We start from the raw sequence: 14,026 nt of genomic DNA, 5'->3' as shown, positions 1-14,026 counted from the left end.
TTTTCACACTTACTAGGGGCATCTAACTTCATCCTGCCTGTTGCTATATAAGCACTTTAACGTTCAATTCTCGAGTCTTTTTTAAAGACCAATAAGCATATGAAAGACAATAGCTTATAGCAGGGTGGCCACTCAAGTCGGAAAATTGGGAAAATGTCAGGAATTCGCCAAAATCCGCAAAAAATCGTGAAAAAGTCGTGAATTTGTGATTTTATATTTTAAATCCTAAGCATACTGGTTTGAAAATTATTTTTTATCTCTTGAAAATTTTTGTACTACAATTTTCAAAATAAATTCACTTAAATCTTCTTTAGTAACTTACTTTAAATTTAAGGTTCCTTTCACATTTTCAATCTATTTGAAAATGAAAAGGATAATGCCTTAAAAATCCAAATAAATATAGGATGCATTTGGCACTAATTTGTATAATATTTTATTATTGTTCAACTAAATTTATTAAAGTCATTCAAAATATTTTTTTTTCCACATTTTACCCTTTTTTGTGAATATAAGTAAATAACATTGATAAAACATGATTTTCAGTTGTCGGAATACTTAAATATCGAATAAAATCCAATCGTTGTTCGCTATGAATGAAAAAACAAAAAACTTTTTTACATTTTAAAAACGTGAAAAAATACTGAAATTGCTAAAACATAAATCCATTAAATTTTGATTTAAGTTTATTGCAAATATGTTTAAAGAATATGTCTCTTCAAACATTTCACTTGAAAAAAGTGGTAAGACATGGAACCATATCAAAATGAATTTTTCATAGACAAAAATAAAAACAGTTAAATACTAAAAACTAGATAAATCATCATTGATTCAAAAATTCAATATCAAAATTTACAAAATTGATAAGGGAACTGGTAAACATTTTTTTACGAATTTCTTGTTTTTTTTTTTAATTTTTTGAAAGAATAATAACAATAATCATGTTTTAAGCGTTCTATGATTGCAAAGAAAATGAAATGAAGAATACAATTTTTAATTCAGTTATCTTCAATTTTTTGCCATTTCCAGTTGAAACGAAGAATCAAAAACTATACGTTATCCAAATTTAAAAATAAACATTGAAAGTATTGTTAAGCTTTCGGTTATTTTTCAAAGACTGATTGACTGACTGACTGATTGATTGTTTTTTTGTTTCTACTCTGAATCAAAATAATGAGTGCTTCCATTTTTGAAGTATTTGTTTTAGGAATTTGTTGTTATGTTTCTGTTTTTACGAAAAACTAAATATTTTTTTTAATTTGTTTTTGATGGTTGATATTGACTTTTTTTTAATAAGAGTTTTTGTTTGAAATCATTCTTTAGATAAGAAATGCCTATTATTTGAATTTCTGGAAATGTCGGGAATTTGAAAATGGGACTTGAGTGGTCACCCTGTTATAGGTCCTTTTTTTTAAAAAGACTCTAGAATTATTTCCCATAAAAAGCATTTTCGACTGAAGCCGAGTGAAAAATAGCTCAATAGGAAGTGAGCAAGCAAGTTTCCATCAACAGTTTTACAAAATAAGATGTTTAAATAGTGAAAATCAGCAAATTGGATGGAATTAGGAGTGATTGCTTAACCTGCTAAACATACGAGAATTTCCCTTGCCAGTCTTTGTGAGGGGATACTGAGCTCGATTTGGTCGCCATCCGCATTGACCTTTTCTCATATATGATTTTCCTTTTTATTTGTAATCAGAATCCAAGCCGGGGACCGGAGAGGGAGCCTCAGGACAGTGGTTAGTATACTTCATTGGTGGTGATTGGATGTGGATAGTGGAATACTAGAACTACATCACAAGGGGAGAATAGTTTATTGATTGTACAATTCTCAATGCGGCAGTAATTTGAAGATGCTCCCTTTAAGTCTGAGCCACTGTAATTCGAGGCAACCTACGAGTTATGTAGCCATCTTTGTGGCCCTGTGGTTGTCACATGAAATCAAATCTAAAGTTGGACTCCCAAAATATGTAAGAATAAATTTTGGGACTCAAAAAACATCTTTTGAACTATAGTGGAGGATGACGGTGGAAAATCTGGAGATATAAGTTTAAGAAAAATAAATTTGTTTTTAAAAAATACTGAAAAGGCGACACATTTTAGAGGCCTAAACATTTGCAACAGCCTTACAAATGATAATTGTTTAGGCTCACTGTTGATAAGAGCAATGTCATCTCTATAATGGATAATTAATAATGAGCTCTATGAATCGAAGGAATTTCTTTCTAGAACTAATTAAACACGATTTACGTTACATCGACAGCATTATATTTGCTAGAAAATAAAGATTTGTGTACGCAACAAGCCATAAATCTAACATACCTGTTTGTCGGTTGGAAATCTTCGACAGTAGCTTAAAAGTTAAAGGTGAACAACAGAAACGCAAGCATCTTCAACTTTGTTAAATTACACAAAACAATTGAACCCAAACTAGAATATCATCTTGAGCGCCGACAGCAGCGACAGGCTGACGATGCCCTGGTAGAGGTAGTACAGGTTCAGCTTGAGGATGGCCCAGTTTTCGCGCAGACAGGAGGACAGCTTGCGCCACGGATCGGTCGCCTGCATGTACTCCCGGTTGCCGACGCTCTTGACGCAGCACTTGGTCATCACCCAGAAGGCCGTCTTGCGGTTTTGCGTCTTGAGCGTCGTTTCGATGCCCCGGATGAGGTCGTTGGTTTTGAGCACCAGCAGCATCTGGCGGTCCACCTTTTCCAGCACGTCCGAGATGTGCGGGATGACGAGTTTGCCCTCCGTTTGCATCATTTCTTTCTCTTGCTCGTCCTGCTTCACCTTGTCGATGCCGCTGATGACCGAGTTCCAGGGTCGGCCGGTGACCATGCATGCGAACAGGCCCCACATGCTGCCTTGGACGCCGAGGGCTTGTGCGTGCTGCTTCATGCCTGCCTGGTCGACCTTCAGGATGCTGAGCCAAAGTTTCGAGTATTCGTAGCGGAACTTTTCCGTGAGGTCAGCGTACAGTCCGTGGTCGAGCAGGATAACTTCGGTGGCCCCTTTAGGTGTTCGTCGAACGAGAATGTTGCCCGGGTGGGGATCGCTGTGGACGAAGCCCCGCAGGAAGATCATGTTGGCGTACAGTTGACCGATTTTGTTCGCGATGTCGTACGGGTCGAGCTTTTGCTGCTGGATGTATTCGAGGTCGTTGACCTGGCCACCCTTGACGTATTCCATCACCAGGACGCGGGAGGTCGTGTAGTCCCAGTAGATTTTGGGGATTTTCAACCACGCGTAGTCCTTGAACATTTCCGCCACCTTTTCGGCGTTGTGTCCCTCGTTCTCAAAGTCCATTTCGATGGGGAGGTTTCGTTTGGTTTCCTTCACCAGCCACTGGAACTTAAAGTCCGGGAAGGTCCACGTGACTAGGTTGACCAGGAGCTCCATCGTTTTGATGTCCACGAGGGAGTTCCCCCGGACGTACGGGTGTTGAACCTTGACGGCCACTTCGGTGCCATCCTTGAGCGTTGCTCGATGGACTTGGGCAAGCGAAGCGGTTCCAAGTGGTTCCGGGTCGAACGAGGAAAAGATTTCCTCCGGGTCCTTTTTCAGATCTTGCCGAATCACCTTGTACAGATCTTCGATTGGATTCTGGGGTGCGTTGCTGTGCAAGATCTTCATCGTGTTGACGTACTCGTACGGGAGCAGGTACTCCAGGGCGCCGATATGCTGACCTACTTTAATGTACACTCCCCTGTTTGTTCGGCACAGGTTCAGCAGCTTCTCCGCGGCCAACTTGTGCGTTTCGCTCTTCAGCTTAACATATTCCGGATCTTTCTTATCGGGCCATTCACGCTTGTAGAGGTTTGTTTTGTACGTGACAGCAATGTCGAATACGGTCATTCCGGCGCGACCCAGCCGAACGATTCCTATCGAATTGATATCATAGTCGTTGGCGTGAAGACTTACGGCGGTTCCCAAAAGTGAACCTCCGACAAGCCCGTATTTGATCAGCCTCCTCGTGGGCCACATCTCGATCGCAACAATTATCTGAAAAACATAAATTAAAAATGTTAAAAAATCATTACCGAAACGGAACTCCAGAAGGGACACGCTGCTGACACACATTTTACAACTTTCTTCGAATTTCACCACACGCTGGCATGGCATGGAAGGTGCGTCATGCGCGTGCCTTTAACACGCAAGCACCTGGTCAAGGCAGGTGTGCGAGCTTCTGCCATATGTCCTCTGCTATTATCAAACACCGTGGCAGGGCCACCAGCGGATCTCCTTGGGCGAATCCCAAGAACAGCGACACGTTTATGTAAATAACAGTTACAATTTTCTCTTTAAAAACCAGTTTTTTGGCCCGGCCAAGATGTACAAACAACAGAGAGACATTCCAACACGCGCGCGCTTGAGGTTCAAGGGTAATGACTTACGTAAATAGTTTGATACTAGAGCTTAAGTCACCTACCTTAACTCTATCTTTCAGCTCACGAAAAAGGGTAACAATCAACACTAGGAACAACACCTCAACTCCAGGCTGGGCTAATCCATCTTCGGCGAAAGCAACGGGAAAGTGTGTTGCACACTCCTTTTGGGCTACCACCCCTACAAATTAAGCTAACTGTAATTAAACCAACCCAGCTTAGCGTACGTATACGCGACTACGCTACACGCGCGAGCTTGCTCTCAAGCGACTGGAGAATGACTGACTGGTCCCTCTCGGATTCATTCATGATAACCGCGAACCAGAGGGGGAAAGTGTTTGACGTGTCGTGTCAAAGCTAGGCGAACCATGGTGTTTCCACTTGGAGCTGAAGGTTGTCCGTGCAACAGTGCAACACGTTTGAGCGAATTTGTAGGGTTCTCACGTGACGTCGCATCGCGGAGGAAGAAATCGTTGTGGGAGCTCCCCTAGGCACTTAGAAAAAATATAAATCAAGCAAACCAAACATGTATTTCCCTGAATATTAATTTTTTTAAAAGGCCTTTATTAAATTGAGAACTATTTTAAAGTGTTTCTTTGAATAAATAAAATTTCAGAAAAAAAATAAATCCACAAATTTAACGATAATTAAAACTAAGAAAACCAAACATTTCACATTTTTTTTATATTTTAATGATTCGCAGGATCGAGAACGATCTTCAATGAATTGCAGACGAATTTACAGAAAATTTTCCGAATCTTTAGAAATATGAACCTCGATTAGAACTTCGGATAATCAAATCATAAACAAAACTAATTTTTATTTTTCATGCTCCTCCTAACATCAAATTTGAGTTCAAAACCCCAAATTATGTAGTCTAATTGTGTACAATATTCAATAACCATGGCGTTCGGTTTAATATTCCCTGATCACTTTTGGAGCAACATTTCAATGGAAATAGAAGTCTAAGAAAAAAAAAAAACGTTTAAACCTATTTTGAATTTTGATGGAATTGCAATGTTTAGCACCACAAAAACATTTGATTGCAAAACATCTGGACAGGTGTGTAATGCATTTTAAAAATAACTTTTCCATTTAAATGTTAAACTGTGGCTTGTAATTTTTTTTTTATTACGAGGACATGAACTCCAAAAAATATTTGCAATGGCCAAATATGGATTTTGTAAAATCAACTTCTAGGGATATTTTTTTTGAATAATAGAAGTCTACCCTAATCTCTACAAAAATGCCAAAGACCCAGATCGATCAGAAAATTCCTTTCTAAGAAACATAATTTCACGTATTTACAAAAAAAAAAAAATGGACAGCTGCTAATATTGTAAGGAAACTTGTATGAACAAACCAATTATGCAAAATGGTCATAGACAAGAAAAAATCTCATGAAGCACACATATCATTAACGAAATAAGTTCTGGTTTTTTGTTTGAAAATTAAGTTTTACTTTATTTGACGGCTAACCTATTGATAAAAAATAATTCTACACTTTTTTTTTGAAAAGGTCCTATAAGCTATTGTCTCTCATATGTTCATAGGACCTATTCAAAAAACTCTAGAATTGTTACATATTTTGCTGATAAGGCTCTATTTTATTTCAAGTTTTGTTTTTTATCGCCCTTTAACATAAAATAAAAATATGGTTTCTGCAATTTGTGACAGTAGCATAACTGTAATATTATTAGTTTTAATTTTCAAACTAAAAAAAAATCAGCCTTTACTTAGAAATATCGTAAAATAAAAGTTGAAAACAATTGATAAAATTTATTTTTTAATAATTCATTTAATGAAAACCACCCTTAAACAAACATTTAAAAAAGAATGTAATAACATTTTGTTTTGATTTTTTTTAACATAACAATAATTAAAACAGTCTCTAAAAGTATCCAGTTTTTTAAGCGAAAATGGCGTTCGAATGGTGAACGCCCGAAATGTCAAAATCACGCAGTGGTACCAACATTAGGAAAAAAGTGTACCATGGCATGACAGCCGCATTTTTTTTTTAATGTTGGTGCTACTGCGCGATTTTGACATTTCGGACGTTCAACATTCGAACGCCATCTTCGCTTAAAAACCTGGATACGTTTTATGAAAATATAGTATTTTTTCAAAGTCATTTATTTATTACTGATGATATCACGGCAACTTATCGTCCGATTTTCAAAGGCAAAAAATCAATCATTTGATCAAATGTTGTGATCTCCCCAATCAATTTATTGCTTTGAATTTTAAAATCATTCTGAAAACACTTAAAAAAATCGGCACTGTTTAACAATAAGGAACATTAGGGTGTAATATCAAAATCGATTTTCCAGCACAGCATTTTTTCAGTTCCTTTTGGGGTCCTAAACAACTCCCCAAAGTTTGGGAATGATTGGTTTAGTCCTCACTTTGCGCAAAGCGATTCAATTTTCCATATAAATTTGTATGGGAAAAATATTTTTTTTTGAATTTTAATATTTAAAAAATCCAAGTTTCACGCTGTACCAAAACCGGATTCATATTCGGATGCTCTGGAAGGTGCTCTACAACTTTCCCGAGGAGAGTATGGTGCTAACTTGCCCCTGAAAGAAGATACAGCGTCCTCAAAACTCGTCTAAAACGTGATTTTCGAGCAAAAAACACGTTTTAGACGAGTTTTGAACACGCTGTATCTTTTTATAGGAGCAAGTTAGCACCATACTCTCTTCGGGAAAGTTGTAGAGCATCTTTCAGAGTATTCGAATATGAATCCGGTTTAAGTACAGCGTGATGCGTGAAATTTATAAATATCAAAATCCAAAAAAATGATTTTCCCCATACAAATTCCCATAGAAAATTTAATCGCTTTGCGCAAAGTCAGGACTAAACCAATCGGTCCCAGACTTTGGGGAGTTGTTTAGGACCCCAAAAGGAACTGAAAAGTAGCTGTGCTCATTAGATTTGGACAATTTTATTTTTTTCCATACAACCATATTACACCCTAAAGGAACATATGCTTAATGGAGAAAATCTCTATAGTTGCAAAAAAAAAAAAATAATAAAAAAAAATATAAAAATGTACCTAAATAACAAGCCAAAGTCTGAACATTTGAATGCAAAATGTGTTTTAAAATGTATTTTACACTGGTTCAGTTGTTTTGCAATCATTAGTTTAAAAAAAAAATGCAAGATTTGACGAAAACAATTTTTTCAGTGAAAAATACTTTTTGCGATACTAATTATCGAACATTTTCAAGGGGGAATGCATTTTAAATTGATTTCAGCTGATTGCACTTAAATTTCCATTCAAAATTTGAAGTTCTTTGTAACACATTTTTTTGCCCCCCCTGGTCTGAAAACATTCAATTTTTTCAAAGAAATAAGAAAAGTGTGTTACAGATTTTCAGCCCAAAAATCATCACATTTCAACACAAAACAGGATTTCTCAATATTTTTTGTAGAGATAGAACATAATGTTTACTTTCAGCTTCAAAAACTTATTTTATTCATTCCTTAAAATACGATTTGATTACCGCAATGCATTATTCTAGTTTTTTTTTCTTCTCTTGTCCGTGTAAAGTAACATAAATATACTCAATACACCTTAAAGCTAGAGCATGATGCATATTTTGTTTTTAGATTGTAAAACTCTCACTGGTCAAACCACCACTATTTTTGTTTTGTCGGCCCTAAAAAATGCAGCAACGCTGTATGCAATATATAAAATACCGTTAAAATGTGGTTACTAAATTGATATTACTTGCTCAATGAGTCTTCGTTGGTCTTATATGTTATGTTTACTAAGTACAAATACTTTACATGAAGCAAAATCACTCTTTTCTTTTGCAATAAGCAGCTAAAAATTTGTTCTCGCACTTTTGTATTTATAAATAAGTCTCTGCCGCTCTATAGTCTTCACTGTTTTTATTTTCTGCTAATAACTTACTTAAAGCGAAAAAGTCTTATGCGTAAGTAGATCACGTTGTAGATGTTTGAAGCTGCTGCCGCAAATGTATGCCTAAGTAGCAGTTTAATACTTGCTCTCTCAAATGCTTAATGTGCATATTGTTTAACCTCATTCCTTACGCTATATCATATCAAAGCATGTACGGTTCGGTTTCGGGCAAAGGAAACTGTTTTAAAGCATTTTTAACCTATATTTCGAACGCTTTGTCAGTGCTGAGATGATTTTTCTTTATCGTCGAGACAGAACGAATTATTAAAAATAAAATTATAAACTTTATTTCAGCTCGACCTACAGCAGCTTCTCGGCTCGCTCATTGCTCATTTTTAATGTTTGCTTTCCTTTGCCTTTATCTTTGCCAGCCCAGACTGCCTCCATGCAGAGCTAATGTTCGTTTTCTCCACTACCGTTTTGGATTCTGCCGAGATTTTCTCGGATGAGTATAAATAAAACCGTTTGTTTATTGTGCATTTCATTAGCATAACTTGACTTGTTTGATTCTGGGCTTCGTTTTCGCTTGCCTTCTTCCTACTGTTTTGTGTATGTACAAATAGAGTCTTGAATAGGTTGGAATTTTGTTGTTGCGTCTCTTACATCGCCCAGTTGGCGGACACGTGGCCCGTAAAGAACCTCGAATTGTGCACCTTGAACACAGCGCTTGTAACTATCTTTGACGGCAGGTTTATTTCCTATGCACATAAAATGAGTTGAGTATAGTTTGTTTGCTTTTTAAAATGGAATATTTTTACATTAGTGAGTATTTATAAAGTCATGAGGAGATTCAAATACAGAGATTAGTTTGATTTAAAGTAAAGTACGATCACGCATTATCTAAGTGTTACAGCTATTTAATACAGTCTTGGTCATATAGTACGGTGACATCATGCCACAAGTTCCGAAGACGAACAAATTGAAACAAAGTTACGAGAAAATGGGCTCAAAAGTGGAACATTATTCGCCCAATTATGGACCGCAAATCACGTGGTCGTCGGAGATCGAGCGGGTTGGATAATCCCCTCCGGCAGGCCCGACACATCCAATTGTCGATCTTTGGGTTGTGATAAACTTTCGAAAAGCCATTAAGAGCCGGCTACTGGCGAAGATTGTTTGAATTCCGGGACAAAGTTGTTTGTGCGCAAGATGAGCGCCAATTATTACGGCTGCTTCTTTGCGTGTGAGCAGGAACAATACGTTTGACATTATGAGAAACGAAAAAAAATCATCCATCTAGCAGTGTGAGATTTATCGTTAAATATTAATGGTTTATTATTGTTGAAATATAGTTTTTCAATATATAAGTTACGGCCTGGCACCCCTAGCCGTATTGCACCAACACTTGCAGACTTGTCATACTAAGCATTCTTTCTGAAATAATAAATCAGTCAGTCAAGTTTCATCCTTCAACCAGTGCAGTGCTGAAGTTAATCGTCCGAACCTCCCCACGGGCCGGGAAGCAGCCAACATGGCCCGCTTCCCGGGAACCCCGTACATAACTGGCGCAGTCGGTCGTCTCGGTGGATTACCGAGACTTAAGGTAAGTAATTATTAAGTTTTAGTACAATAAATGTAGGGCAAAAAGTCTGGTTCACCAGCAATTTCCTGTGTCGATATTGCGAAATCGTAGTCGACACAGGCTATAAGTGTTTAGCATAGGGCAAAATTAGATTTTGCAATAAATTTAGGACAAAAAGTCTGGTTAACCAGCAATTTCCTGTGTCGATATTGCGAAATCGTAGTCGACACAGGCTATAAGGTTTTAGTATAGGGCAAAATTAGATTTTGCCGTAAATTTAAGTGAAGAAAAAAAAACCCCCCGCGTATGAACGAAGACGATATGTGGATGATACGATGGTCAGCAGAAAATGCTTTGAAACGGTCGTCACCGCGTAGGAAAGAAGACGATATTTGAACGATACGATGGTCAGCAGAAAATGCTTTGACATGGTCGTCGCGCTGCACGATTGCAACGAAATATCCAAAACCAAAAGAGTTCTATAAAAATTAAAAATTAAAAATTAAAAATTAAAAATTAAAAATTAAAAATTAAAAATTAAAAATTAAAAATTAAAAATTAAAAATTAAAAATTAAAAATTAAAAATTAAAAATTAAAAATTAAAAATTAAAAATTAAAAATTAAAAATTAAAAATTAAAAATTAAAAATTAAAAATTAAAAATTAAAAATTAAAAATTAAAAATTAAAAATTAAAAATTAAAAATTAAAAATTAAAAATTAAAAATTAAAAATTAAAAATTAAAAATTAAAAATTAAAAATTAAAAATTAAAAATTAAAAATTAAAAATTAAAAATTAAAAATTAAAAATTAAAAATTAAAAATTAAAAATTAAAAATTAAAAATTAAAAATTAAAAATTAAAAATTAAAAATTAAAAATTAAAATTAAAAATTAAAAATTAAAAATTAAAAATTAAAAATTAAAAATTAAAAATTAAAAATTAAAAATTAAAAATTAAAAATTAAAAATTAAAAATTAAAAATTAAAAATTAAAAATTAAAAATTAAAAATTAAAAATTAAAAATTAAAAATTAAAAATTAAAAATTAAAAATTAAAAATTAAAAATTAAAAATTAAAAATTAAAAATTAAAAATTAAAAATTAAAAATTAAAAATTAAAAATTAAAAATTAAAAATTAAAAATTAAAAATTAAAAATTAAAAATTAAAAATTAAAAATTAAAAATTAAAATTAAAAATTAAAAATTAAAAATTAAAAATTAAAAATTAAAAATTAAAAATTAAAAATTAAAAATTAAAAATTAAAAATTAAAAATTAAAAATTAAAAATTAAAAATTAAAAATTAAAAATTAAAAATTAAAAATTAAAAATTAAAAATTAAAAATTAAAAATTAAAAATTAAAAATTAAAAATTAAAAATTAAAAATTAAAAATTAAAAATTAAAAATTAAAAATTAAAAATTAAAAATTAAAAATTAAAAATTAAAAATTAAAAATTAAAAATTAAAAATTAAAAATTAAAAATTAAAAATTAAAAATTAAAAATTAAAAATTAAAAATTAAAAATTAAAAATTAAAAATTAAAAATTAAAAATTAAAAATTAAAAATTAAAAATTAAAAATAAAAAATTAAAAATTAAAAATTAAAAATAAAAAATTAAAAATTAAAAATTTAAAATTTAAAATTAAAAATTAAAAATTAAAAATTAAAAATTAAAAATTAAAAATTAAAAATTAAAAATTAAAAATTAAAAATTAAAAATTAAAAATTAAAAATTAAAAATTAAAAATTAAAAATTAAAAATTAAAAATTAAAAATTAAAAATTAAAAATTAAAAATTAAAAATTAAAAATTAAAAATTAAAAATTAAAAATTAAAAATTAAAAATTAAAAATTAAAAATTAAAAATTAAAAATTAAAAATTAAAAATTAAAAATTAAAAATTAAAAATTAAAAATTAAAAATTAAAAATTAAAAATTAAAAATTAAAAATTAAAAATTAAAAATTAAAATTAAAAATTAAAAATTAAAAATTAAAAATTAAAAATTAAAAATTAAAAATTAAAAATTAAAAATTAAAAATTAAAAATTAAAAATTAAAAATTAAAAATTAAAAATTAAAAATTAAAAATTAAAAATTAAAAATTAAAAATTAAAAATTAAAAATTAAAAATTAAAAATTAAAAATTAATAATTAAAAATTAAAAATTAAAAATTAAAAATTAAAAATTAAAAATTAAAAATTAAAAATTAAAAATTAAAAATTAAAAATTAAAAATTAAAAATTAAAAATTAAAAATTAAAAATTAAAAATTAAAAATTAAAAATTAAAAATTAAAAATTAAAAATTAAAAATTAAAAATTAAAAATTAAAAATTAAAAATTAAAAATTAAAAATTAAAAATTAAAAATTAAAAATTAAAAATTAAAAATTAAAAATTAAAAATTAAAAATTAAAAATTAAAAATTAAAAATTAAAAATTAAAAATTAAAAATTAAAAATTAAAAATTAAAAATTAAAAATTAAAAATTAAAAATTAAAAATTAAAAATTAAAAATTAAAAATTAAAAATTAAAATTTTTTAAAAACTTAAAAAATTGAGACGTTGTGTAATTTTATTGTAATCCATTATTACATGGAAATACAAAGGGTACAAGTGAATTGTAATCGAGGATTACGTAATCTTAGATTACATTCAATATAAATATATTTTTTTTTTCCATGTTTGTAATTCAGTATTACAAACTTGGAAATTTGTAATTTGAAATTACGAACTAGCTTGACAATTTTTCACCATTGTGTTTTCACATTACTTTTAAAATTCCCTAACCCAAAAAAAAAAAAAAAAAAAAAAAAGAAAAAAATGGACGGGCATTACAAACATGTTACAAAGCATGATGTATTTTTTTTTCCTGAAATTAATTCTGTTTTCATCAAATTATCCGAGGTCGATTCGCACAATATTATCATATGGTCGTGTTGCTCAATTGGAGCCCCAATTTGAAGATTTTCATTGGCATTTTTGTTAAACATTTTATTTACTAAATGTAAGCTATTTACTTTACTTTCATCCGCCTTTTACTTTTACAATAAGTATCAAATACACAAAAACAGCATCATGACTACCATAATGCTGAAAGAGAAAATGCACCTTTGTTTGACGATGGAGGAGTCGTTGTATTGGCATTTTCTGTGTAACATTTTGTGTACTTGTTGTAAGTTGTCTATCTCTACTGTTATCTGTCTTTTACTTTCACTATAAACATCGAATATTAACCAATACTTTTTGATCCATAGAGAATCAGGATGATAATCACGAGCCGAAACCGAGGACTGGCAGGCAAACAGCATCGAAAAAAAAAAAATCAATAGCATCTTCATTCCTTCTTTTATTTGATATTTCTAACGCTTTTTACTTTTAGACTTCCACCATATTCACTCAACACCCGCTTGGTAACCACGTCTAGGGAAAGCAGCAGACGTGCAAAACAACCAGGCTAATTTCTCCCCAATGAACCTAACCAGCGTTGGAGAGGTAGTAATGGATATGAAGAATGAGTTGTAATTGTAAAATTCGTAATCATTGTGGCGTTAACGAAAAGAACAAAAAAAAAAGGGTTTTATGCCGTGATTGAGGAGAGAGCAGACATAGCTCAACCTCAACCCAAGTGCTTTTGTCCCTTCCAAAAGCCTTAGCCTGCAAAAATTCTGATGGATGCTACTAAGAAACTGTACACCGAATATCGCTGTTAGAATTAAGTTTGGTAGGACAAGTTAGCAAGAAATCGTTTAAATCAAACCAGAAAATTCTCATAATTCTTATGAGCCTGAGCCACATCAACCAAATGCTAGGAATGTGATATCCATGATACGTCAGGAATCCTTCCTGTTGCCATCCCGGGGCTCCAGACAACTAGATTTGTGAGGCCCTCGACACGTCAGGACTCCGTCTAGCCTGGAACAGTCATTGGGAATGTGATGTCCTCGATACGTCAGGCATCCGCCCTTGGACGAACTCCGCAGCAACTCGAGCACATCAGTGGAACTCAGAGAAAAAAAAAAACTAAAACAGTTTTTTAAAGTCGAATCGAGACGATTCGAGTCTAACGATGGGGTAGTTACGGCCTGGCACCCCTAGCCGTATTGCACCAACACTTGCAGACTTGTCATACTAAGCATTCTTTCTGAAATAATAAATCAGTCAGTCAAGTTTCATCCTTCAA

The 14,026-nt window shown here is 31.7% G+C and overlaps 1 protein-coding gene and 1 long non-coding RNA gene across 2 annotated transcripts; one reads left to right on the top strand and one right to left on the bottom strand.

The window, feature by feature from the left end:
- Positions 1-2,248: 2,248 nt before the first annotated feature.
- Positions 2,249-4,672, bottom strand: LOC120426519 (aarF domain-containing kinase 1). The gene is made up of 2 exons (XM_039591287.2): positions 4,430-4,672; positions 2,249-4,002 (listed from the first exon to the last, which is right to left on the bottom strand). The coding sequence occupies exon 2, from the start codon at positions 3,982-3,984 to the stop codon at positions 2,428-2,430; it is 1,557 nt and encodes a 518-aa protein (XP_039447221.1). The 5' UTR covers positions 3,985-4,002; positions 4,430-4,672; the 3' UTR covers positions 2,249-2,427.
- A 3,171-nt stretch (positions 4,673-7,843) lies between these two features.
- LOC120426516 (uncharacterized) lies at positions 7,844-14,026 on the top strand. The gene is made up of 2 exons (XR_005606710.2): positions 7,844-9,859; positions 13,101-14,026. It is a non-coding gene; the product is annotated as an uncharacterized LOC120426516 (long non-coding RNA).

This window comes from Culex pipiens, chromosome 2, assembly GCF_016801865.2.
Source record: "Culex pipiens pallens isolate TS chromosome 2, TS_CPP_V2, whole genome shotgun sequence".
Lineage (NCBI taxonomy): Eukaryota > Metazoa > Arthropoda > Insecta > Diptera > Culicidae > Culex > Culex pipiens.
The sequence above is the reverse complement of the archived record's forward strand: the minus strand, read 5'-3'. Positions and strand labels throughout refer to the sequence as shown.